At 41.9% G+C, this 27,608-nt stretch overlaps 1 protein-coding gene across 1 annotated transcript in view; it reads right to left on the reverse strand.

The window, feature by feature from the left end:
• The window catches only part of LOC142834255 (CDK5 regulatory subunit-associated protein 2-like), a 75,132-nt gene extending 49,061 nt beyond the window's left edge, over positions 1–26,071 (reverse strand). The window contains exons 1-2 of the mRNA XM_075946541.1: positions 25,804–26,071; positions 25,606–25,772 (exon numbers count right to left, since the gene is read on the reverse strand). Coding sequence (XP_075802656.1) covers positions 25,606–25,772; positions 25,804–26,071 — 435 coding nt within the window. The remainder of the gene's footprint in view (positions 1–25,605; positions 25,773–25,803) is intronic.
• Between the last annotated feature and the right edge of the window lie 1,537 nt (positions 26,072–27,608).

A 27,608-nucleotide genomic window follows, 5' to 3' on the forward strand; every position in this document is an offset into this window, starting at 1 on the left:
TCAAAGGAAAAAGCAAGTTGGGAGCTGCTTCAGGAGCTTAGGGTGTCTGCCTCCAAGGCTGGGAACCTGTTTGATCTTAGAACCTACACAGTAGTAGGCAAAAGCCGTCAAGTTGTCCTCTGACCACCTAACATGCACTGAGCTGCATACTGTCCATGCACATGCGATAACAAACAAACAAACAAACAAACAGATTAATGAATGAAAGGGAGAAAGGAAATTCTTTCAACAAATGGTTGGAATTGGATATCCTTTTATGAACAACTAACTTTGACCTAAATTACATTTTAAATAAAAGTTGATTTAAATGAACTAGCAGATCTGAATGTAACACATAAAATATAATTTTTTTAAGAAAAAGATATATAAAACTATATTTTTGGACTCTAGAACAAGGCAGACAGTTCTTTAGATATAACACTGAAGGCATGATCTATAACAGAAAAAAAATCAATACATTGGGCTTCATTAAAATTTAATACTTGCTCTGAAAAAGAGTGTTAAGAGAATGAAAAGACAGCTGCACTCTGGGAGAAAATATTTGCATATCACATATCTACAGAGGAATTATATCCAGAATACGCAATAGCTCTCCAAATATAACTGTAAGAAAACAACTAAAAACCCAATTATTCTTGGAGAAAAAAAAGGCAAAAGACTTGAGCAGAAGGTACACAGCAGAAGATATGCAGATGGTAAATAGGCACACAAAAAAATCATTTCAACATCTTTAGCTTTTAGGGAAATATAAAACTATAATGAGAAACACATCTATTGTAACAGCTAAAACTATATTTTAATTGACAACAGCAAATGCAGAAGAAAATGAGAAGAAAGCAGAATTCTCTCTCTCTCTCTGGGATGAAAAAGGGAATGGCCACACCAATTAAGAGTTGGGCAGTGTCTGACCAAAACCTACACTTACTATACTTATCAAAGATTGCAATTTCACTCCTACTCACTCTAACCAATGAAATCTATGCTCACACAGAAACCTCAACACAGAGAGTTACTGCAATTGATTTCTAAGCATCGGAAGCTGGGAAGAAGTCACCAGCCCTTCCAAACCCTAATGGACAAACAGTCACCAATACTTAGAAACAGCAGTCACAGCTACAAAACGCAGACCATGAATGGATTACAATGACATGCCACCAGAAAAAAAGCCTGTCCCAAACATTACATTAACACATGCTTCCATGTATGATATTCTAGGAAACGGAAAATGATAGGAACGGAGAAAACACAACACTAGTTGTCAGAGGTTGATGGCAGAGAGAGGGTTTGACCACAAAGAGGCAACACAAGGAAATTTTGTTACTATGGAATTGCTGTAAATGCTGACTGCGGTGACGGTTACAAAAGCCTAGAACTGTACACTTACACACACATACACACACAAACAGAAAAAAATACAATCATAGATATCTTAGTTACTATCAGTTACAGGAACACACAAGTTAAAATACATCCAATACTTTTTTTTTTTTTTTGGTTGTTCGAGGCAGGGTTTCTATGTGGTTTTGGAGCCTGTCCTGGAACTAGCTCTTGTAGACCAGGCTGGTCTCGAACTCACAGAGATCCGCCTGCCTCTGCCTCCCGAGTGCTGGGATTAAAGGCGTGCGCCACCACCGCCCGGCTACATCCAATACTTAAAACTGGTAAAATTTACTTTATATAAATTTATATTTCAATGAAGTTGAATAAGATAGACCTAGTATACACAGTGAGTTCCAGACCAGTCAGAAAAATGTTATCTAACAACAACAACAACAAATAAAGATAATTGACATAATGCAACTGAAACATGGTTAAAACAGAAGAGCCAGACTTGGACTCTAGCACATCTTCACATATACATACTCATCAAATCCCCCTTTTTTTTGACAATTTTAAAATAGTTAATGTCACATACTATTCTGTTTTTAAAGATTTATTTATGTGTGCAGTGTCTGTGTGAGTGTATGAACATATGTATACATGCACATGGAGACCCGAGGAAGACATCAGATAACCATTTCTACCACTCTCTGCCTATTCCTTTGAAACTATGTCTCTTCCTGAACCTGGACTCATATAGAATGAAGCCAGAAAGCCCCACTAATGGTCCTGTCTCTGCTGACCTTGAAGCCTGGGTTTCAGGCATGTGCAAGACTCCTAGGTGATAGGATCCAAAGCAAAGGTTCTTAACCACTGACCCATCCTCTCCATATCCCATCTGCACTATTCTTCTTAACAAACACAGTTTTAGGACCGGATAAATGACGGGCATATTCTAGGTGTAATATACTTTTCAAGCTTTCTACCCTTGTCCTCTTGTTAATAATACTTAAGGGTTCAATTTTGTGATTAATAGAAAAGCACAAGAAACAACTGGAAGGTTCATTAAAGCCCCTTTTAAATGTTTTTCCCTTTTTTTATTACTTAAAAAAATTCCAATCCAAATTCTCACTCCCTTCCCTCCTCCCAGTCCCCTCTCTCTCCCTCCACAGATTCTCCCCCTACCGTTCCAACCCTAAGGGAGATGCCATGCCTGCTCTGTGGAAACTCCAAGGCCCTCCCTACTACATCTAGTCTGAGCAAGGTTTACATCCAAAGAGAATAGGATCCCACGAAGCCGGTACATGCGGTAGAGACACATCCCAGTGTCACTATCAGTGGCCCCTCAGTCTGCAGCAGTTGTCAGCCCCCTTCAGAGGGCCTTGGTTGTTCCCATGCTTGTTCACTCCCAGTCCAGTTGGAGTTGACTGAGTGAGATGACCCAGTGCCCCAAAAATGCTACCATTAGCTCAATCAAACTGTCTCAGTGGATGACCCCTTCATGGTCTTGAATTCCTTGCTCATACTCTCACTCCCTCCACTCTTCAATTGGATCTTGCGTGATCAGTCCAGTGTGGGTCATTGCCTCTGTCCCTGTCTGTTGTTGGACAAAGGTTCTATGGTGATATTTAAGATATTAAGTCTGACTATAGGATAAAGTCAGTTCAGACACCCTCTCCTCTATTGCATAGGGTCTCAGCTGGGTTCATCCCTGTGGGTTCTTGGGCATTTTTCTAGAGCCAGGTTTCTTGCTAACTCCATAATGGCTCCCTCGATCAATATATCTCTTTCCTTGCTCTCATATCTGTACTTCCTCCATCTTGACCATCCCATTCCCTCAAGTTCTCCTCCACACCCCTTCTCCCCCCCCAACCCCCAGCTCCCAAATTTTTGTCTGATTCTAATTTCCAGGTGGGTCTACATATGTTTTTCTTTGGGTTCACCTTATTACTTAGATTCTCTAGGATCCTAAGCCATAGGCTCATTGCCCTTTGTTTATGACTAGTATCCACTTATGAGTGAGTACATACCATATTCGTTTTTTTGGCACTGGGTCACCTCACTCAGGATGTTTTCTAATTCCAACCATTTGCATGCAAAATTCAAGATGTCATTATTTTTTACTGCTGAGTAGTACTCTAATGTGTAGATGTGCCACACTTTATCCATTCTTCAGTTGAGGGGCATCTAGGTTGTTTCCAAGTTCTGTCCATTACAAAAAAAAAATGCTGCTATGAACATAGTTGAACAAATGTCTTTGTAGTATGATTGAGCATCTTTTGGATATATTCCCAAGAGTGGAACTGCTGGATCCTGAGGTAGGTTGATATCCAGTTTTCTGAGAAACCGCCACACTGATTTCCATAGTGGTTGCACAAGTTTGCATTACCACCAGCAATGGATGAGTGTACCCCTTGCTCCACAACCTCTCTAGCATGAGCTGTCATTAGTGTTTTTGGTCTTAGTCATTCTGACAGGTGTAAGATGGTATCTCAAGGTTGTTTTGATTTGAATCTTCCTGATAACTAAGGACAAAGAACATGTCCTTAAGTATCTTTTGGCCATTTGAAATTCTTCTGATGAGAATTTTCAGTTTAGTTCATTACACCACTTTTTAATTGGGTTATTTATAATTTTAATGTCTAATTTCTTGAGTTCTGTATATATTTTGGAGATCAGTCCTTTGTCTGATGTGGGGTTGGTAAAGATTTTTACCCAATCAGTAGGCTGCCTTTTTGCCTTATTGACTGTGTCTTTTGCTTTACAGAAGCTTCTCAGTTTTAGGAGGTCCCATTTATTTATTGTTGCTCTTATTATCTGTGCTACTGGGGTTATATTTAGGAAGTGGTCTCCTGTGCCCATGCATTGAAGGTTACTTCCCACTTTCTCCTCTATCAGGTTCAGTGTGGTAGGATTTATATTGAGGTCTTTAATCCATTTGGACTTGAATTTTGTGCATGGTGATAGATATGGATCTATTTTCATTCTTCTACAAGTTGACCTCCAGTTATGCCAGCACCATTTGTTGAAGATGCTTTCTCTTTTCCATTTTATCTTTTTTGCTTCTTTGTCAAAAATCAGGTGTTCATAGGTGTGTGAATTAATATCCAGGTCTTCAATTAGATTCCACTGGTCAACGTCTTTGATTTTCTGCCAATACCAAGATATTTTCATTAATGTAGCTCTTTTATAGAGCTTGAAGTCAGGGATGGTAATGCCTCCAGCAGTTCCTTTATTATACAGGATTGTTTTGGCTATCCTGGGTTTCTTGTTTTTCCATATGAAATTATCATTCTCTTAATGTCTGTGAAGAATTGTGTTGGAATTTTGATGGGGACTGCATTGAATGTATAGATTGCCTTTGGTAAGATTGCCATTTTTACTATGTTAATCCTTCCCATCCAAGAGCATGGGAGATATTTCCATTTTCCAGTATCTTCTTCAATGTCTTTCTTCAAAGACATAAAGTTCTTGTCAACTAGGTCTTTCATGTCCTTGTTAGGGTTACTCCAAGATATTTTATGTGATTTGTGGCTACTGTGAAAAGTGATGTTTCTCTGATTTCCCTTTCAGCTTCTTTATCCTTTGTGTATAGGAGGACTACTGATTTTTTTGAGTTGATCTTGTATCCTTAAGGTATTTATCAGCTGTAGGAGTTCTCTGGGAGAGTTTTTGGGGTCACTTATATACACTATCATATCGTCTGCAAATGACGAAAGTTTAACTTTTTCCTTTGTGATTTGAATTCCTTTGATCTCCTTATGTTGTCTTATTGCTATTGCTAAAACTTCAAAAACTATGTTGAAGAGATATGGAGAGAACAGACAGACTTGTGTCATTCCTGATTTTAGTTTTTGAGTTTTTCCTCCATTTAATTTGATGTTAGCTGTCGGCTTGCTGTATATTACTTTCATTATATTTAGATATGATCCTTGGATCCCTAATCTCTCCAATATCTTTATCATGAAGGAATGATAAATTTTGTCAAATGCTTTTTCTGCATCCAGTGAAATGATCATATGGGTTTTTTCTTCTTTCATTTTATTTGTATGGTTGATTACATTGATTGATTTTCGTATGTTGAACCAGCCCTGCATCTCTGGGATGAAGCCTACTTGATCATAATGGATGATTTTTTTTAATGTGTTCTTGGATTTGGTTTGCCAGAATTTTTTTGAGAATTTTTGGATTCATGTTCATTATTATGGTTAATTGTAACTTTAAGAGACAAGCCACGCCCACTCCTGATGACCTCTGCCCTCCTCTTGCTATCTTGATTCCCACTGTTCCCTTTTGGTGCACGCACACCCTCTCTCCTTTCTCTTCTCCTTCTTCCCGTGCCTCCTCTCCCCTCTAAGTAATAAATATCCAATTCTATTCTGCACAATTTGTTTGTCCATGTGCCTTCTACCCGCCGCCTGCTCACACCCCTGGGCTCACTGGCACCAGCATGCCTGGGACCAGGCACTGCTCAGGAACCAGCAGCCGCCTCTGCCTGGGACTAGCTGCTCTGTGGGCCCTTTGCCTACTGCTGCCCAGGATCTTGCAGCATTTTTTAACATTCATGAGATTGGTCTGTAATTCTTTCTTGCTTGAGTCTTTGTGCAGTTTTGGTCCAGGGTAACTGTAGTTTGGCAGTGAGCCTTCCGTTTCTATTATGTGGAACACTTTGAGGAGTATAGGTATTAGCTCTTCTTGAAAGTTCTGGCAGAATTCAGCAATAAAACCATCCAGCCCAGGGCTTCTTTTTTGTTGGGAGGTTTTTGATGGCAGCTCCTATCTCCTCGCAGCTTATATGTCTATTTGAATTGCTCACCCAGTCTTGATATAATTTTGGTAGGTGGTATCTATCTAAAAAATTGTCCATTTCTTTTACATTTTCCAGTTTTGTGGAATACAGATTTTTGTAGTAAGACCTAATGATTCTCTAAATTTCCTCAGTGTCTGTTGTTATGTCCCCCTTTTCATCTCTGATTTTGTTAATTTGGATGTTCTCTCTCTGCCTTTTGATTAGTTTGGATAAGGGTTTATCAATCTTGTTGATTTTCTTTAAAAAAATCTTTTTATTGATTCTTTGGATTGTTTTCCGTGTTTCTCTTTTGTTGATTTCAGCCCTCAACTTGATTATTTCCTGTCTTCTCTTTTTGGGTGAGTCTGCTTTTTTTTTTCTAGAGCTTTCAGGCATGCTGTTAGGTCACTGATGTGAGCTTTCTCCATTTTCCTTATGTGGGCACTTAGTGCTATAAACTTTCCTCTAAGCACTGTTTTCATAGTGTCCCATAGGCTTGGATATGTTCTGCCTTCATTTTCATTGAATTCAAGGAAGATTTTAATTTCTTTATTTATTTCTTACTTGACCCAGGAGTGGTTAGGTAGTTGACTGTTCAGTTTCCATGAGTTTGAATTCTAACTTTACTCTATGGTGATCTGATAAGATACAGTGTATAACTTTTTTTTTTTTGTATCTGTGGGTGTTTGCTTTGTTATCAAGAATGTGATCAATTTTAGAGAAGGTTCCATGAGGTGCTGAGAAGAAAGTATATTCTTTTTTGTTTGGGTTGAATGTTCTATAGATGTCTGTTACGTTCATTTGATTCATTACATCTGTTAGTTCTCTTATTTCTCTTTAAGTTTCTGTTTATTTGACTTGTCCAATATTGAGAGAGGAGTGTTGAAATCTCCTACTATTATTATGTGGGGTTTGATATGCGATTCAAGTTTCAGTAATGTTTCTTTTACATATGTGGGTGCACTTGAATTAGGGGCATAGATATTGAGGATTGAGACTTCGTCTTGATCAATTGTTCCTGTTATGAGTATAAAATGTCCTTCTTCATCTCTGATGCTTTACTTGACCTTTTTCTTTTGTGGCTCTTAATATGCTTTCTTTGTTCTGTATGTTTTGTGTTTTATTATTTTATGGCGAGGGGATTTTTTTTTGATCCAGTTTATTTGGTGTTCTGTAAAATTCTTGTACCTTCATAGGTATAGCCTTCTTTAGATTGGCAAAGTTTTCTTGTATAATTTTGTTGAATATATTTTCTGTGCCTTTGAGCTGTAATTCTTCTCCTTCTTCTACCCATATTATTCTCAGGTTTGGTCTTTTCACTGTGTCCCAGATTTCCTGAATGTTTTGTGTTAAGAATTAGTTGGATTTAGTGTTTTCTTTGACCACTGAGTTTATTTCCTCAATAGAATCTTCAGCGCCTGAGATTCTTTCTTCTATCTCTTGTATTCTGTTGGTTATGTCTCTGTAGTTCTTGTTCCTTTACCCAGATTTTCCATTTCCCTCGATTTGTGTTTTCTTTATTACCTCTATTTCGTCTTCAAATCATGAACTGTTTCCTTCACCTATTTGATTGCTTTTTCTTGGTGTTCATGGGTTTCTTTGAGGGATTTATTAATTTCTTCCACCTTTTTGTTTGTCTTCTCTGTTTCTTTAAGGGAGTTTTTCACTTCCTCTTTAAGGGTCTCCATCATTTTCATTACATAACGCTTAAAGTCGTTTTCTTCTACTTCTTCTGGGTTAGGATGATCAAGTCTTCCTGTTGTGTGTCTGCAGGGTTCTGGTGGTACCATGTTGCTTTTTAGGATGCTGGAGGAGTTCTTGCATTGGGGCTTTCCCATCTCTTCCTTATGTCTCTTATGTCCACCAAAAATTGGTCTCCATGGAGCTCGTAGGGAATGATACTTTGGGAGTGGGGTAGATGGCTGTCTAGCAGAACAGCTACCTGCTGGTGCTAGGAATGCCGACGGCACCTGGGGAGGGGGAGCCCCTGGCCTTTCTCCCACATGTAGGTTTTAGGGAGTAGGGGTCCGGGGTCCCAGGGCCACTGTTGTCTCACTTACTAGGTCCACCATGTATTGGTCTCCATAGAGCTCGCAGGGAACAATGCATTGGGGTCCTTTTAAATGTTTTAAGAAAACAACATGTAAAATATTCATTCAAACAAAACTCTACCAGGCCAGATGCTTCCTATAAAGAGAAAGCTTATTCTATTACTCAGCTACCAATAAAATATTTATGGCAATAGCTAGAATGGTCCTAACAACACTTGAAACAATACTTGTCCTATTTATAGAGATTTTTTTAAGCATAAGGGAAGAGCAAATGTGACTTCTTGAGGTCAAATAAATGTCAAACAGGCAAAATGAGTAAAATTCGACACAAATATCATCTTTCTGGCCAGGTGACCAGCCAGCTCTCTGTCTAGAATCATTTGCCTAAAGTTTTCTCTGGCTGGTGTTTCCACAAACCTTTGTTCTCCCCATCTTAGCAACTGTGCTGGCACATTGGCCACTCACCTTTCAACCCACCATATCTCAGAAGGAACATGTCTATCTCACGTGTACTTGTTGAAACACAGGAGAGAACTAGAACACGCTGGATGCTTGTGTCAAGGAAATACAACCTCACCGTCTTCAGTCAAACAGATCTGCTCATGCTACTCTCTTGCATAAACCTCTCTGTAGAAATGAGGCGAGCAGGCCTGCTTTTCATCCCGCCCGACTCCAGCACGGCTAGCTTAACACCCGAAATAACAACACACAACCTGTATTCATTTAAACACTGTCTGGCCCATTATATCTAGCCTCTTCTTAGCTAACTCTCACGTCTTGATTAACCCATTTCTATTGAGGTGGTGTCTTACTGGGAAAGATTCAGCATGTCTGACATGGCAGCAGGCTCCATTGCATCTGTCCCAGAGAGGAGAAGGCATGTGATTGCCTCACTTCCCTCTTCCTCCCAGCATTCTGTTCTGTCTACTCCATCCACCTAAGGGCTGGCCTATCAAATGGCCAAGGCAGTCTCTTTATTAACCAATGAAATCAACAAAAAACAGAAGACCCTCCTACATTGCTTCATTTGTTTTGTTTTTTTATTTCTGTTTGTTTTCCCCATCACTCTTAGATTCAAATATGTCCAAAGTGCTGTATGATCTGGATTCTACTGACCTTGCAAGACACACACACACTCACACACGTTTTTCAGAAAATAATTCAATCTACAACAGTGTTTTACTAGTGCATAATTTCCCTCTCTATGAGAAACAAATTTTAGGGGTAGGAGGGCTTTATGTGGAAGAACTAAAATCTGCTTATCATGCAAGAGGAATAAACACTCCAAAATATAACACCCACCAACTATGACTTAGAAACAGTGCTCAAAAGTAATCTAACACTAGGGCTGCATCTGCCACAGTTCAGCCCTCAGAAGCTCACACTGCTGGGAATGGCAGTCATCTAAAATGAGAGGATCCTATTTGCAAGATCTGCCTCTGGGAGACTCTCGTTCCCTCCTGCTCCCATTCTCCATCAAAGCCTTGGTTGGCCGGGCAGTGGTGGAGCATGACTTTAATCCCAGTACTTGGGAGGCAGAGGCAGGTGAATCTCTGTGAATTCGAAGCAGGTCTGGTCTACAAGACCTAGTTCCCAGACAGTCTCCAAAGTTACAGAGAAATGCTGTCTCAAAAAACAAAACAAACAAACAAAAAAGTCTTGGCGGGCTGCAAGCTCCAACCAAAGGAGAAAAATACAAAAGTCAAATATAAAAAAAACAACAACAACAACAACAACAAAAAAAAAACGATGTCGACCTCAGCAGAAACATAAAGTACCTCCCTCTGACTGTTTCCTGACTTGCCAAAGACCAAAGCCCACTCTACCATGTCATTCCTTCAGACCAAGGGCTTTGGATCATAGGAACCCACTTTGCCGCTGCTCATGAGTTGTGTGACCTTGGGAAGATTATCTGACATCTTTGAGTCACTGGTTGGCTTGTCTATAAAATGAGAATAAAATCAATTACCTTGAAGGGATGCTGTGACAACTAAAGGAGCTAAGCACCTGGCAGAGCCGAGCACTTAGCAATCGGTACACAGGGCAGAGCTTTTAAAGGAACCATTTCTCACTGCAGCCCTCCACAAGCACAGCTTTGGGTTAACATAATTTTTGTATCCTCTTTGCATGTACAAAAGCTGTCGTATCTCACCAAGACATAACAAAGTGTATGCCCTCTTGTTTCCCAAACTTCATCTCTGGTGAGCAATATTGTGTATAAGAATGTTCTGCCAACAGCATCAAATGAGTTAGTGAAATGAGAAGATGCTTTAGAATTTGTTTCTGATGCCAATACACTCCCTAGAGTCTTCAAACCATCAAGAACACTTTCCTAGGCAAATATCTACTTATTCACAAACAAAACTGTAGCAGAATATGATCTTAAAACTGGATCCCAGCCAAGTATGGTAGCTCATGCCAACAATCCTACTACTCACACATCTGAAGCTAGGGAATTGTGGTGAGTTAACGGCTAGCCTGGGCAACATAGAAAGTGCAGTGTGACTGCAGAGAAAAATCCTGTCCCAAAACAAAACAAAACCAAAAAACTGAGGGCAGGAGAGATGACTCAGTGGTTAAGGGCATGTACTGCTCTTCCAGAAGACCCGTGTGTGAGGCCCAGCACCCACATCAGACGGCACACAACTGCCAGTAACTTCATACCTCTGGACTCTTTGGGCACCTGCACACACGTGCACATCATTAAACACACACACACATACACAATTTTAATAAAATTAAACGTAAAAAAGAAGCTGGTTTAAAAATAACTGAGTAACATATGGAGCATAACCACCTCATCAGTCAGTTCTCTGCCCATGCTTTTCAGTCTCTGCTCACAAATACCATTTACAGCAGCACAGCACAGGTAAGACTGTAGATTCCACTGCTTTCATGTAATATTACACTGTAGGTATGTTTCATGTTGTTATAGAGCTAAACATATCCATCACTTTATTTAAGATTACAATCTTAAATACATACAAGTATTTTGCCTGAATGTGTGTCTATGCACTATGTGTGTGCTAATGATCACTTTAAAAGATTACACTAGGACTGGACAGATAGCTCAGTCAGTACCAAGCTTGCTTGTTATGCAAACATAAAGATCCAAGTCTGACCCCCAGTACCCAATTAAATTAGCCATGGGTGGCAATATAAGCCTGTAATCCTACACTAGGGAGGTAAAAACAGAAGAATTCCTGGCACTTGCTGGCTAAATCCCTAACTGCCAAGTTTGGAGAGAAACTTTTGTCTCAAAATGTAGGTTAAATGAAATTGCAAAAGGCATCCAGTGACAACCTCTGACCTTTACATATGCATATACACATGAACACACACTGATACACACAAACATGTGTCCCCCCCAACACAGACAGTATCAAGTTTCGTTGACATCAGTGAGAGTCAATTATCAGCTATACTCTACTGAGAATTCTTGGCTTCAGTGTGCTGTGGTAAAGGCTTCACAATCTGAAAGGTAAGGTCTAAACTCAAACCAGGCTCACAAGCAAGTCATTTCATCTTTGTAACCGCCGCTTCCTCATTTATGAAATAGCCTCAAAACAAGCTTGGGCCAAAGAGTCAGAGACGGCAAATATAAAATATAATTTCCCTTGTTCCCAATTTTTCATAATTATACACAATGTGGCAAGAAATAGCTTCGTGAACAGGGACTTTTTTGTTTCCTTCCAGTGGGTTGGTTGTTTAGGATAAATTTCCCCAAAATGGATTATTGGGCTCAAGAGTAATTTTATTTTTATAACTATCAAAATCTCTTTCCAAATGGCCTTCACAAAGATTGTAGAAATTTAGACTGCCCAGCCCACCATCTGGCCAGGTGTTTGGAGGGCATGGCCAGAACAGAACATGCAGGAGTCTGGGAACTCAGAAGGCTCAATCTAGGCCTTGCCACTGCACAAATCTCTGTGCCCAACAATTAGCAGTGAAAAGCCAAAATTGACTCCTGGACACTGTAAAGACCCATGTCACACAGGTAAGTCCACAGAGAATCCTCATCCTGCATGCCACTAGGCCTGGCTGGATCCCAGCAGGTTCTTCTGCTGCTGCCTTGCTCAAACTCTTCCCACTCTTAGCCTCACCTCGGTTTTGTTTCTGCTCTTTTTCCTGTCACTCTGGTTCTACATGCCCCATCCTCATTACAATCTGTCTCCCTCTAGCAGTGCTATCTCCATTCATTTTATTAACAACTACCATAGAGAAACCATTTGTTGAAGACCTAAATGCCACGCACTGTGTTCACCACAAGTTTATTAGATAAATATTAAGTTTCCCATTTTACAGAAGAAGCAATCAAAACTTAGTGGTTCAGTATGTCATGCAGCTACTCATTCAATCAACATATGCTTGCTAAAAGTCTACTATTTTATTTGCTTCAATGTTGAGTACAAGACAGAAAAGTGATACATGTTAGCAAATATTCAAAGACAGGGTGCTGAGGGACTGCTAGGAGACAAAACACAGAACTGGGACATAGCATTAGGAATAACCTTTCTAACAAATTCAAATTAAAACTTAGACATGAAGGTCCAGACAACCAAGGAAAGGGAGACACAGTGTCCCAGGCCTGGGACGGGAAGAAGCTGGGTGTGGTGGTAAAAAGCAGTTTGTGGGATGGAGCACTGTGTGATACAGAGACAAGAACATGCCAAATACCAAGAAACAAAGAACTGATCATCACATTGGGCTGGGCCTCGAGGACCATGGCAAGAACTTAGAAACTTTATTCCCAGGTCAAGGAAATCAAGAGGACCACAGAAAATAGAATCTGGTATGCAGAACTTCAGGCAGTGGTTAGCAACCCTCACCTTATGGCAGACTTCAGCAGTTTGGACATCATGCTAGGTTCTTCCTATACCAAGGCTCAAAATCTGCTACACAACCCTGAAATACCTCACTGGCTTCACTTTCACAGGACAATCTGGAAGTCAGCCATATGGGACCACCAGTTGGTAGTCAACAAATGAGACGTAAAACCAAAGTTAAAATCCAGCATAGATTTTAACCTGTCAGGCTGCAGACATGAGGTGAAGGACAAGGGGGATGCTCCCCAGTGACAAACCAGTGCAGCACAGGTATTACAGAGCAAATTTCAAGATAGTAACCCTGCCAATCAGATTAGCCACTCAAATCTGACCAACTGCGTCAGCTGAAGCCAAGCTTTTCAACAAGTAGGAATAAGGGTTTTGACCAAAGGACTCCGGAACCTCAAGCAGATCAGGCTGAGACATGAGGAAAAGCAGCTGTCAACCTCACCACCCAGTTTCTCCCAATTCTTGAGAAGACACCGGTGGAAGTCAGGTCGACTCTGGGGTCTATTGTTGGCTGCATATGATTCTGATTTAAAGCTTGGGCCATCCAGAACTCCCATTTCCAGTCATTCATTCCCCCCCCCACCCAAGAAAAATTACACAAATATAAAAAGACAATATGCAGAAGGATAGTTTTACTGTCTCATATGTAACTATTGTAAATGAGAAACCAGAAGGTCTTATCAGAGACAATTATGGTCCAACACACTCAGTGGAATACAGGTTCCTCTCTGATGCTTTCATGACAAACAACTGAAATGGAAACTACTTATGCCACCCTCTGCCAAAACCTGGAGGTGAACTATTCTATGCACACCAGATGTAGGGTCCTCCTCACTCATACATAATAATTTTTTGTTTTTCATTCAGTTTTCTGAGACAGGTCTTCTCTGTAGCTTTAGGGCCTTCTCTGTAGCTTTTAGCTTTAGTCATGGAACTAGTTCTTGTAGACCACGTTGGCCACAAACTCACAGAAATCCACCCGCTTCTGCCTCCCAAGTACTGGGATTAAAGGTGTGCCCCACCACCCCTGGCCATAATCATTTTTTTTCTTTTTTATTCTTTTTTTTAATTTATTTATTTATTAAAGATTTCTGTCTCTTCCCCGACACCGCCTCCCATTTCCCTCCCCCTCCCCCAATTAGGTCCTCCTCCCTCATCAGCCCGAAGAGCAATCAGGGTTCCCTGCCCTGTGGTAAGTTTAAGGAACCCCCACCTCCATCCAGGTCTAGTAAGTTCAGCATCCAAACTGCCTAGGCTCCCACAAAGCCAGTACGTGCAGTAGGATCAGAAACCCATTGCCATTGTTCTTGAATTCTCATTAGTCCTCATTGTTGGCTATATTCAGAGTCCGGTTTTATCCCAGGCTTTTTCTGCCCCAGGCCAGCTGGCCTTGGTGAGTTCCCAATAGAACATCCCCATTGTCTCAGTGTGTGGGTGCACCCCTTGCAGTCCTGAGTTCCTTGCTCGTGCTCTCTCTCCTTCTTCTCCTGATTGGGACCTTGAGATTTATGTCCAGTGCTCCAATGTGGGTCTCTGTCTCTGTCTCCTTTCATCGCCTGATGAAGGATAATATTCAGTTTTTTTAAGGAACAATAGGTCTAGTCCAGGTCCCAGGAGACAATCACAGACCTTCACAAAATGCTGACTTCACCAGGTCCTGTTTGATCCAAAGACCCTAGTACACAACATCTGGGAAGCCAAAGTCAGGCTTTCAGTGAACTAAAGTTCTTTGTTGACTTCTTGCCTAAGGCCTTCCATGTGTAAAGCTGACTGTGTCATCTGTTACCACAGACAGCACATGACCAGGTAACAGTTTCAGTACATAAAGGAAGAAACCTGGTTTTCACATCAGTGTTTGTACAACACCATGAAACCACCAGGAAGACCTTCTGCCAGAAGGGCTGGGTTCAAAGTCTGAGTGGGTCCCTAGCCCTCTGGGCTTGCAAATGAGGCTTGTCAAATGACCAGAGGTCCTCTAGCTCTGCAGCTATGGCCATACTCTCCTTTCACCTTCACAAAAAATCAGCAGTGTAACAGTCAAGAAACAGACTGCCTTCCTACTTCTAGGCTATATTTCCTTGAGATAGCCTCATTCTGAAAATACATTCTCACAGTTTCCTGACTTTATTAACATGCTCTCTCAAAGCTGTATATGAATCTTCATATACATAGTATTCTCCAAGCCCAGGTCACTTACTCAACTGCTATCTGTCCCTGGTATCCACAGGTGATCACACAGTACCCTCTGCTTATGCACTCACTGCATCACCAAACTATCTTCCTATCCATCTTTCCAGTAAGATCAGAACAGGGAAACTTACCAGGGCAGGACCCACTGCAGATTCCCCAACCCGACAGACAACCTGGTTTGCCTATGTGAAACTGTTTACTGAACAGATAAACTCTGAGAGAAGCACAAGCAGATCAATGTCTCACTAAACCCTAGATAAATGCACCTGCTGATGCTCATGCAGTTGTCACCCAAGACTAGAACAAGAAAAGCAGGAGTCTCCCTTCTAACTCAAAATGATTCTGCCTCTTTCATATGCATGTCCCTTTAAATCTCACTTAGATGCCAAGTTCTTTTCCTAGAGGCATCTCCCAGAAAGCCCAGAATGCCACCACAAAATGTAGCTCAGGCCAAATGAAAAATTTCAGTGACTTATAAAGACCTGCAAGGGATACAGTGAGAACAGGGTGGTCATTTCAACTTGAGCTGCAAAATTTGCTCTCGAAAATGCTACAATAAAAAATATTAATGCCATAAAAACCTAACAGCAGCCAAAGGACCACAGTCATAAAGAAAAAACATAAATTCTAAAACATATTGGCATAGAAAGCTCTCCGTCACCTTCCAGAAAAATGAGATTTTGGCCATCAAGAACAGTCGAGCAAGAGAAACTTCAATCACAAGGCAGAGCTGAGAAAAATGACAGTAATAAGACAGTAAGGAGAAGGAGGGCCACCTGACACACGGAGGTACTCAATGACAGAGGCATCATCCTCCTAACAGCCCATCTGAAAGAGAAGTAGACGGAGGCTAAGCCGCTGGCCCAAAGTCGCCAGCAAAAAGAGACCAAAAGACAGCCTATGTGGAGAAGCTGTGGTCCTTAGTAATGTCCTTTGAGAACACCTTTGCCACACCACATCCCCAAGCCTCGGTATCTCCTAAGTATCTTAAATAGGGCAGGCAGGATTCTTTAGGGTTCAAAAGGCAGATGTGAAGCCAAAATTATACAATGCTGCTAAATTTCCTCATCTGATAATGAAATTTAAAACCACGTTCTTCAACAATGAATAATAACTGTTGATCTCACAAAGTTGCTCTAATATTATGAGGAACTTCATATTTAAAGTGCCAAGCTCAGAGCCAGAGCCTAATAAACAGCAGTTATTATTGCTATTACGATCAAATAGGAACAAGCCTTTAACAGGAGAGCATATTTTAATTATACACGATGTGAAACAATCAGAACCCATTCAGTTCAGGCCCCAGATCCCACAGCGTAACAGCGCATGTACAGCTGAAATTATAACAACTCTAAGCTCAAAAATGACTTGTTTCCATTAGAGATCTGACAAGCCATTTCTTCAATTGGTCACTAGTGGTTTGCAGATAACTATTAGCAGTAATGAGTATGCTAAATTAAATCCAGAGACAGCACCACTCTGTTCTGCAAAGACAACTGGGGAGAGAAAGACATAATTGTAGGCGTCCTTCCCTCTGCGTCCTCCATCTTCTCTCTGACAAATATTTCCTGTGTCTTGCATAGTATGGATTTCATTTGGTTACAAATGAAGAAGAGTCTAATTCTTCCCATGATGAATGAGAGTGTTGAGCAGGTAACTTGTTAAAGAGAATTGGAATTTGGAAAATAACCTGAGTTTCCTGTTACTTGGCAACAACCCCGTCTGCTAACTAATGAAAGGTAACAATGTTGGAAGTCACTGAGCATCAAACCAAACCTGTCACCAGTAATCCGTTCTCTGACAATTACAACACAGCACTGGGTACAGAATACCCATGCTCCATTCACCAGCCACAAAGTCTACAAAATGAAAGGGGCGGGGCAATGCAGCAGAACAACAAAGCTTAAGTGAACTCAGGCAGTGGAGCTCCTGTTATGCAGGCATCAAGACCTGAATCCAAATCCCCAGCACTCACTTAAAAAGAAAGAAAAACAAGCAAACAAAAAACCTGGGCAGGGTCAGGCATGCATATGAGCCCAGCAGTGGGAGGAGCAGAGATGACCTAAATTATTGTCTTACAGACATTGAAAATGCTCGGATTTTGCTGGCCAGCCAGTCAACCTGCCAGACCAGCTGCAAAAGTTCAGTCGCAAGGGAATAAGGCAGACAGTGACAGAGGAAAATAACTGCCATCTTGCTCTGGCCTTGACATAAAACCACACAGACCTACACATTTAGCATACTCAACATGCATGCACCACACACACACAGCATACACATACCACACACTAAAGTAGATTAAAATAAACCTTAAAGGAATATGAATTTAAATCCCAGTTCTGCCTTTTACAGATTTATTATATTGAAAGACCCTCAGAGAGGACCTTTTTCCCAGATGAAGACCCCAGAACCAAGACACTCCGAGACCAGGCCACAGGATGCAATTAGCAAGAGGCTTATTGAGTAAACACAGGTACCTGCGGGCGGCAAAGTCTTTTGGAGGACTTTGCGCACCTGCCAACTGGAGGGTGGGCTTTTTATAGGGAAGAGCAAAAAGCAAGTTTACAGAAGCAAAAGCGTGGTTATAGGAACGAGGTGGGGGGCATGGCTTCCTCTCTCATCATGGATGTCTGGCAACAGTCATCCTGTTCCTATCTTATAGATATCCTGTTTTGCAGTCAACCTGCTTTGTTGATGTCCTATCGTATTGACATCCTGCCTTGCAGTCTTCCTATCTCATAGACACCCTGCTCTCTCAAGCACATGGGATATTCTTACGAGAGCAGGCTGGCTACTGATCCGGAGAATTTTTTAAAAGCAAACAGGACGTTCCCCCGGGAGCATGCTAGCTGCGGGTTTTGAGGAGGGGGTCTGTAGGGTCTTTCAATATGACCATAAATCAGTCTCTCCTATTTTGAGAACTCCTTTGTAAAATTGCTAATAGAAAATACCTCATGAGTTGCAGCAAGAATCAAGGCCGACTTATAAATCATGTACCTATGATATTGTCAGCTACACTTCACTGAATAATACGGCAACACTCTCATCTTTAAGACACCAGAAACAAACCAATTACCTGTCAGAACCTAGCAGAACCTTTATGAAAGACTGGTGGTGTGTACACGTAAATGCCCCCTCATATAAGGCCCAGGCCACGAAAGCCCCATGGCGTGTATCACCCCCTCCCCCGCCTCTGGCATAACTCAAACAGTTCTCAAGAAACAGTTCTCTCCTGGTCTGGGTACATGGTGGCAGCAGACATAACTTCTTAGAGGAGGATGATTTGGATTCTTCACTTACATTTTTCAAAGTCCTTCATGTTCCAGGCTCTGGTAGGCCAGACCTTTTCTTGTGACACGTTTGGGAGCCCTTTTGAAAGGCAAAGAGACAAAATTGTTAGTGTATTCAGGCTGCCAGCATCCCTAGAGGGGCCAAGAGCAAGAGAGAAAATCAGAATAGCACTCAGTGTACCCACAGGCACTTTTGGCCTGCTGGCATTTACAGACTGAAATCAGTAATTACTACATTCTCAATATTGGCAAAATACCTACATTGATTGCAATATAGCCACATATGCCAAGGCGATGAACCCCAGAAATACATGAGTCATGTGGCATCCTGACATATGCTTCCTCTGCCTCACATATCGGTAACTGAGACAGAACTAAACTGACTTGGTAGCACAGCTGGCAAACTCTTTCTGCCTCCAACTCCATGAATGTGACCCACCTCAGACAGTTCCTGAACAACAAACTTTGAACTGAAACAAAGCTCTCAGGATCACACCAAGCAAAAACCGGGAAATACAAAAATCCAACACCAAGAATATGAGCACTTAAAGTAGATCAGCGAAGAAGATAACTGGGGAAACGTACGTAGAACATGCTTCAATCATGAAAAATCACATGCAAAGTAATTCTACAATTTCTTGAAAAATGTGGTGATCAACAAAATACCTAACACCAAGAAAATATTCCAAAGAACCAAAAGTATTACTAAAGGGAACAGACATATTTTCCTTCACCTTAATTTTCTATTTCTTACAATAAGCATCACTAAAGAACAAACACTATTTTCTACACTGAATTTTAAAGACTAAAATCAAATTCAACCACCATCTTTTGAATGATTGCTATTTTAAATTTTGCTTTTTTCTTTTGTTGTGATATACATATATATATACACACACACACACACACACACACACACACACACATATATATATATATATATATATATATACACACAGACACACACATATATATAGCTTCTAAAAGTAAAGTTAAGAAGCCTACACTGGCTTGATTTCACTTTGTACACTTTGCACCTCCTCACTACTATGGCCTCCTGACGCCAGGGGTAGGGATGATGAAGAATAAATGAGAAGAGGAAGGGTCTTCTAGCCTCAGCACACAGCATGGCCACCATTCTTTGCTGGATGAACGGGTGAACATTCATAAACCAATGAGCATCTACCATGTGTCAGGCGAGGAAGGACTTGGGCCCCAGAGCGAGTGCACTTCTCTACCTCATCCTCCTGCCTTATTTTATTGCCTCTCTGAAGAAAGCTGTCTCTTTCTGTGCGTCTAGTCACTAGAAATAACTGTCTTTCACACTAGAAGACCCAAAGGGAACTAAGCTTTTTACTGGCAGTGCCATCAGAGCTCAAGCAGAACTGGACTCACCCTGAAAAAAACAATCCCTTGAACAAGCGCACTGTTGTTTGTCTCTGAACATCCTTTTCCACTGTATGCCATGAATTTTAATTAGAGAAGAAATGCATAAAGATGAAAATCAGACATACCTAATGCTCTTTCTCCCTAGAGAGTCCCAACGCAGTCACTTCCTAAGAGGTAAGCAATGACTTCAGAAACAAGGTGCCTCCTAACCTTGGTCTGGGCATTTATATACAGAGAATCACAGTTTTATGTTCTGGCTTAAAATAAGACAAATGCAGGCTGGGGAGACAGCTCAGTGGGCAAACTGTCTGCTGCACATGCATAAACAGCTCAGTTTGGATACCAAGAGACCATGTAGAAGACGGCTGTGGTGGCATATGCCTATAACCCCAGCACTGGTAGGGGCAGTGCTAAAGCGTGCATCTGGGGAATTCCTGGTCAGCCAGTATATGCAAAGCACCAGGTTAATGAGAGACTCTATCTCAAAAACCAAGGTGGGGAGCAACAGGCAGAGGAAGATCCATGAAGGGACACAGAGGATGGACACACACCAATGCATTTAAAGTGAGTGTGATACTCTACACCACCCTTCCTCTAGCTACAGATTCATCCTACATTTTCAGTGACTGTATACATGGGTCTGTGACCATATTTATAACCCTACAGAGCATTCCGCCGCATTAATTTTTGAGTTCTACTGACAATGATCCATAAAGAATTCCTTACTGCCTAAAACCATCTCTGTTCTGTCCTACTTCAAAATGCCTGACTGTAACCCAGGAAGCTGACTTATAAGAGCCAACAGTGGGGGTTGCATGCAGTCTGAAAGGTGCTTTTGAAAGGATTTGTATTTACCTGATCCCCTGCTAACTGGAATTCAACTTGTTTCTAAGCAGCTCTTTTAAAAACATGCTGTATGATACCTATAACTGTTGTGTACATGTATGAAGATGCCTCTAGAGCAGATATGAAGAAATGAAAGTGTGGGGCTGAAATAATTTACATTTTTTAATCTGGGCACAAAAGACATGTCACCAAAGAAAACACACAAATGGTTAAGAAGCACATAAGAAGATATACACTACCATTCTGCATTAAAGGATCAATTCTACAGTGACATAATATCACACCTACCATGATGACTGGAGTAGAAAAGACAGTGAGAATTGCTGGTGAAATACAAAAACGCAGAGCCTGCAAAACACTGCTGGTGAGAGAGAAAAATGGGCCCCATCTTTGAAACGTGTTTGGCAGTCCCTCAAATAACAAGCACAGAGTTCCATACAGCCTAGCAGTTCTACTCCTGTGTGGAACCAGGAGTTCCATAGTTTCAAAGAGAACTCGTGTCCAAACAAAACTCATATCCAATTAAAGGTTCATAACATTGTTCATAATAGACAGAAAAAAGTAACAACATCCATTGACATGAACAAGACATGGCACATAGGTACAACAGACTATTATTTGATACAAAAGGAAAAAAAAAGCAGTGATGCATGCTGCAATGTGTATCTCACAAAAGAATGTGCACTGTAAGGTGCCTTATATATGAACAGACAAATCTTGACTCAAAACTCTTGACCGTGGACCACGGGGTCTGAAGTGGCGTCGGGGTGACAATAAGAAAATGAGGAAGGATTGCTAAGGGACACATGTTTCTTTTCAAATAATGAAAATGTTTTAAATTTGAATTATGGTTATGTTGACACACTATTTATATTCTGTAGTTTCTTTCAATGGGTAGGCTTTATGATATAAAAACTACATGTTCATGTATATGCACCTGTTCATATGGGGGCATATGTCAGTGTGCATGTATGCACACGAGTGTTCAGAGACACGGGGAGGTGAGTAGGTCATGGGGGGGGGGTCTTTCCTCAGGAGCCATCTGCCTTGGCTGTTTTGTTTTCTTTAAAACAGGGTCTTTTTTCTTGTGCCTGGGGTTGGCAGATTATTCTAAACTGGCTCATCTGCTAACCCTAGGGATCCTCTGATCTCAGCCCTCTGGCACACATCACCATGCCTAGCATTCTATAGGGAGGTTCTGGTGATCAAACTCAGGTCCTTTATCAACTGAGGAACCACAGTTCTCAAGCCTCGCGGCTCAAGAAAGCCCTGGATCCGAGGTAGCCCTCCCACTACCACCAAGTCCTCATCTGATTTTACCCTGTCCTCTTTTCAGACCCTTTCTCCTGGCATCCATGATGATGGTCCAAATAAAACTGCGCTTATGGCTAAACATCTCCTTCCAGCCTGCTCGTGATATGGCAGCAGGTACTTAATAGCTCAGGCCTCAGGACACTCAAGCTGAACACAGACAGTTGGCATGAAACAAAGAGATGAACTGAGGGCTGCAGTGCTGAGGATCCTGTATTGACAACAGTAGGAATTTAAGAACACACACTGAGTTCACATTTTCTCCTGTAGGTGCCAGGTGCTTAGTATGTACACTCTTACTTCATCTGCATTGCCATCAGTAAAATATCTTATCAACAAAGTAAAACTGAAGCTTGTAAGATAAGTGACTTAGTCAAAGCAGCATAACTAGGAAGTGGTTCAATGAGGGTTTATACTGTCATCTGTATCTGTGTTATCACACTGACTGCCAAGCACAGGATCTTTCTACATAAAAAGATGTAAATTTCTCTTTTTGTTAATTTTTGTTTTTTGGTTTTTCAAGACAGGGTTTCTCTGTACTTTTGGAGCCTGTCCTGTAATTAGCTCTTGTAGACCAGGCTGGCCTTGAACTCACAGAGATCTGCCTGCCTCTGCCTCCTGAGTAAATTTCTTAAATGGGGCTGGATCCCTGGGTCCAAATTACACAAGGATAAAGCTGTTTGAAACACACAGAAGGATTAGGTTCAAAGCAAATAGTGTACCCTGACCTAATGAAACAAAAGTTCCCAGACAAACTGGCCTCAGTTTAGGCTGTAAACATGGGGTTTGCAAATTACCAAGAGAAAGGTGCTCAGAAAGCAACATATTAAAATGAAAAGCTATGGTTTTATCCTGGGACTTGTAGTAACATTTCATGTTTTAACAAATAAAGCTTGCCTGAAGATCAGAATACAGAACTAAGCCACTAGAGGCCAGGAAGTGGGGACGCACACTTTTAATCCCAGGGCTCTAGAGACAGAGGCAGAGGGATCTCTGTTAGATCAAGACCACCCTGGGCACGAAGACTGAATCTCTCTACAGGAGAGAAAAAGAGCTCACACAAAGGTGATCCCATCACTGGGTATCGCACACCTTTACTTTTACAGTAGGGAGGTAGAGACAGGAGGGATATGGCTGGGTGGAGAGAGGAATGTAAGGCAGAAGGAGACAGGAACTCAGTACAGTCTGAGACGTGGTGGAGACTAATGGAGTCTGGAGATGCAGTCTGACGGCAGGACCACCCCTCTCTCTGGGCACAGGTAGAGGTGAAAGACTCTCTAGTAGCTGGCCTCTCTACTTCTCTGATCTTCAGCATTAACCCTGTAACTGACTCTGGATTTTTATTACTAATACCAATTAGAATTCGTGCTACAGGAACTATTTTCTCCTGTTGTGGTCACCTAATGGAGATCCACTCCTCCCAGAATATATCTGAATCTCTTGAAGGGCCAGTTAGTGGCAGAAGCCCTGAAAGAGCCCCTGAATACTCAGTTTGATTAGTTTAGACTAACCAGGTCCGCAAGAGCCCGAGAATACCCAGTTTGATTAGTTTAGACTAACCAGAACGTCAGCAAGAACCCCGGAATACCCAGTTTGATTAGTTTAGACTAACCAGAAGGCAGAGCAGGCTTAGAGTCAGGAAGCTTAGATTTACGTCCTGATTTGTCATGTGACCCCAGACCATTCTTTTCACCTGTCTGTGCTTTAGGGGTCCCACAGGTAACATGGAAAAAAGCAGCCCCTCAAAGAATCAGTTTTCACTCAGTGACTTAATAAATGTCATTCTGCTCCCATTGTATACCAGACACTAGGCTAGGGAGTGAGGTTGCTAAAATGGACAAAACTAGTTCCTGCTCTAAAATAGGTCTCCATCTCATCTGGTGGTGACCGTATGTTAAAAGCCAACACCTGCACTGCCCAACACACAAGTCATTAACTATGATTTGAGATGCAGTTTGTCCAAACAGAAAAGGAAACAAAGTGTAAAATTTCATGCCAGATGTCAAACATTAAGATTGAAAAATGTAAAATACACCATCAACAAGTTTTTCTATAGATACTGCTAGAATTATATATGGAAATATTAAGCTACATAAAGTATGTTACTAATTCACCTGTTTTCAAAGCTGCTGCTGCTTGGTGGTAAAGCATTTGCTGAGCACATGTGAGACCCTGCCTTCAAACTCCAGCACCACAAATGAAGGAATTTCACTAGTTTCTTTTTCTTCTTTTTAATTGTGAATATCAGAAATTTGTTGTTGCTGTTTTGAGACAGGGTTTCTCTATGTCGCCCTGGCTATACTGGAACTTGCTCTGTAGACCAAGCTGGCCTTGAACTCTGAAATCCACCTGCTTCTGCCTCCTGAGTGCTAGGGGAAAAGGTGAGACCACCATGCCTGCTTACATCACAGTTTTTAATTAAATATACAGCCTTGGTTGTATTCCTTTTGGACAGTGCTGATAACTGTCAACAAGGTTCAGACAGGGACAGGTGAGAGTAGCTGGAACAGTATAGATAGCCCACTCAAGGAGGGGAATAGCAGTGATGGTTTCCTAGCAGTGGAACAGGGGTGTTAATAAGGCAAAAGGTGTAGGAAGAACACAGCAAGATCATTCCTGACACAGAACTTAACAGTCAGGCATAGGACCAAGAGTTTGGGGAACAAACAGAGTTGGGAACCAGAGAGAGGGGAAGCTAGAGGCAGATGCAGCAGGCTATGAAGAAACTAGAAAGCCACATTACAAAACTTCATCCTGAACATGGCAAGTTGCCTGGAGGGCTTAGAGTGGGTTAGGAGGCAAATTACCAGAAATGAATGTAGCATCTCCCCTGTCAAGGCAGGAGGATGAAAGAGAGTATTAGCAGATCCACTGAGTTAGACACTGCGCTAGGTTAGTTCTCATGCCAACCACCCATTCCAAATATCTCAAATAATCTAATTTCTGGTCCCAAGGGCCTTGGACAGAAGACACAACTTGTAGTAGTGGTAGTGATGGCAATACAGATTATCCCTTTCAACATTGTTGTGTCAGCTGCTAGCCTTGCCAAGAGAACTGCTAGGCAGGACTTGTTCCTTTTCATCTCATTCAATTCTGGTGAGGGCATCTGTGCCTATTACCATTTTACAGAGCAGAGCAGAAGTCCTTTCCAAGGTCACCCACAGAGTCAATTTATGGGCTGGACTTGAATCCAGTTCCATCCATCTCCAGCCAAGGCTCTTAACTCCTGCACTGCCTCTGCCCTGGGTGGCTGCTGTGTGAGCCCTTAGAAAGTCTAAAATAACAACACACTTCCCACAGTGAATGCAGATTCTCAGACAAGAACGAATCACTAAGCGCCCTAGGAGCCCAGTCCCAACCAGCCCCTACTAATACAAATCCCAATTAGGCCCATCTCCTCCCACTCTTTCAAAAAGTCCCTTACATTCCACACATTTTCTCAGAGTGTGTTCCAGAATACCACAGACGAATGTGGAGCTGCCTGGACACCGTCAGGTTCCAACACACACGGGCCTCAAGGGAGAGAACCGCCATCAATACGAACCCCAACCCAGTTACCACGAACCCCAAAGCCAGGGCCGCACCTGCAGCCGCTGAGGGTCCCAGGCAGGGTGACGTCCTCTTCCATCCCCGAGTCCATCATGAACACAGAGACGGTGGCACAGGTGTGTGCCGCGGCGCCACAGGTTCTCCAAGCTGTCGCGACCGGCTGGGCTGCCCAGGTCCCGCCCCTTCCAGCCCAGCTCTTGTTCTCAGTCTGGCGGCGCGGCTGGAATTCAAACCGCAGCTGCCGCCGTCTTTCCTCCGCGTCTTACTACGGAAACCAGGCGGGGTCAGTAGGCACGGGCCTTGAAGCCGCCCTGCCAGGCCTGAAACCGGGCAGGGAAGCGTGAGTGGGCGCCATCTTAACTCAGGGCAGAACCGCCGCGCTTGAACCTGAGACAGGAGAGGCCGGTCGACATTTTTTTTGTGTGTGTGAGGGCACTTGTGCCTAAGCCAAGGTAGGAACCATATTTGTTGAGGGTAAAAGTCGGAGGTGGGGCAGCTCATGGTATCTAATTCTGTTTGCTGTTGTAATCATGACGCCCCCTCACACCCTGCGCCTTGCTACTTTTACCCCAAAAGACTTCTGCCTCATGTTGAAACTCAGATAACTGAGTTCTGCCTCGATTTATAAAAATAACACCGGTGGAGCGCTACTATAAGCTAATTTATAGGTTGAGTTTGAAGCCTTATACCTACCTGTATCACCAATACTTCATGTCAAAGCTCTCAGTACATTTAGTTACCATTAGGGCTCAAGTACCAACAGTCAGTAAACTGAGACCCAGAGAGAAGTATAACTTGCCCAAAGTAATAAATAATTTTACTATCCACTAAAATCAGATCCTCAGCTCCTTGAATTTAGATCTGGGCTCCCAGGAACCATTTTTTTTTTTTAACCTTCTTTAACAGAATGAAGATATTCTGAGAAAAATCACTCTGGGTCCTGAGGAATGGGAAAGGGAGGGAAGGGAGTAAGGATGAAGAGGGAGAGGAAGAAGGGGGAGGGAGAGAGGGAGAGAGAGGGAGGGAGAGAGGGAGAGAGAGAGAGAGAGAGAGAGAGAGAGAGAGAGAGAGAGAGAGAGAGAGAGAGAGAGAAGAAGGAAGCAAAGGGAAAAGAGGAGGGGGAAAGGAATGGGGAGGATACATGGATATGGAACAGTGTTTGCTAACTGGAGCAGATTGTCCTTTTGTTTTGTTTTTTTGGCTGGGTACTCTGCAGTTACAAGGCTTTTTGTACTGGACACCACTAACTCCAGACTTACGGGGTGAGACTTTTACCTGCTATATTCTGTGGTTCTGGGGGACGAAATGGGTGACCTTGACCGACAAGCATAAGTGCTCAATCTGAGAGAATGGGCTAGTACCTATCCTACAGAATTTTGACGTGAGATATCTTTAGGAAATCTGTCAATAATAATTCTATATGTTCACATTTTCATTCTCGTTCCCCATAACTCCAAATATTCTTTTTTTACAAACTGGCAAGAGTCAGGGTTGTGATTTAAACCCAGATGCTTCTGAAATCAAACGTCTTAAGTGGTTCAGACAGGCAATATTCCCCAAGTGTTCAGATCTGTTTCCACCTTAGAACTTATAATTCAGACGTGAGATCTGTTATTGCTGGGAGAGTAGGTGTCATTAGCTTTCATTGTTAGTTACACACACTCCAATGAATAACCCCCATCCATGCTCAGACAAGCAATTCTAATGAAACTCGGTGTTGAGACAAGGGACTTGAAAGTAGGAGAGAGACTCGTTAGAAAGAACAAAGGAGTCATCAGGAGTGCATCAGGACAAGAGAATGTGATGGGAGGTGATGAATATGATCATAAGAAACTGTATATGTGTATAAATGTAAAAACAAAAGCAGAAATCAAAGGAAGACATCAAGTCTAGTGTAGATAGTACAGAACTGTAATGCTATGATCACCAGACTCATTCTTTAAGCAAATGTTTCAAGGTGGCTGTGATAGGATTGCATTACTAGAATTGTGGAGGCCTAGATTCTAACTACAACTTATTCCTCCCCTTTCAGTACTTT

This window comes from Microtus pennsylvanicus, chromosome 13 (assembly GCF_037038515.1).
Source record: "Microtus pennsylvanicus isolate mMicPen1 chromosome 13, mMicPen1.hap1, whole genome shotgun sequence".
Classification (NCBI taxonomy): domain Eukaryota; kingdom Metazoa; phylum Chordata; class Mammalia; order Rodentia; family Cricetidae; genus Microtus; species Microtus pennsylvanicus.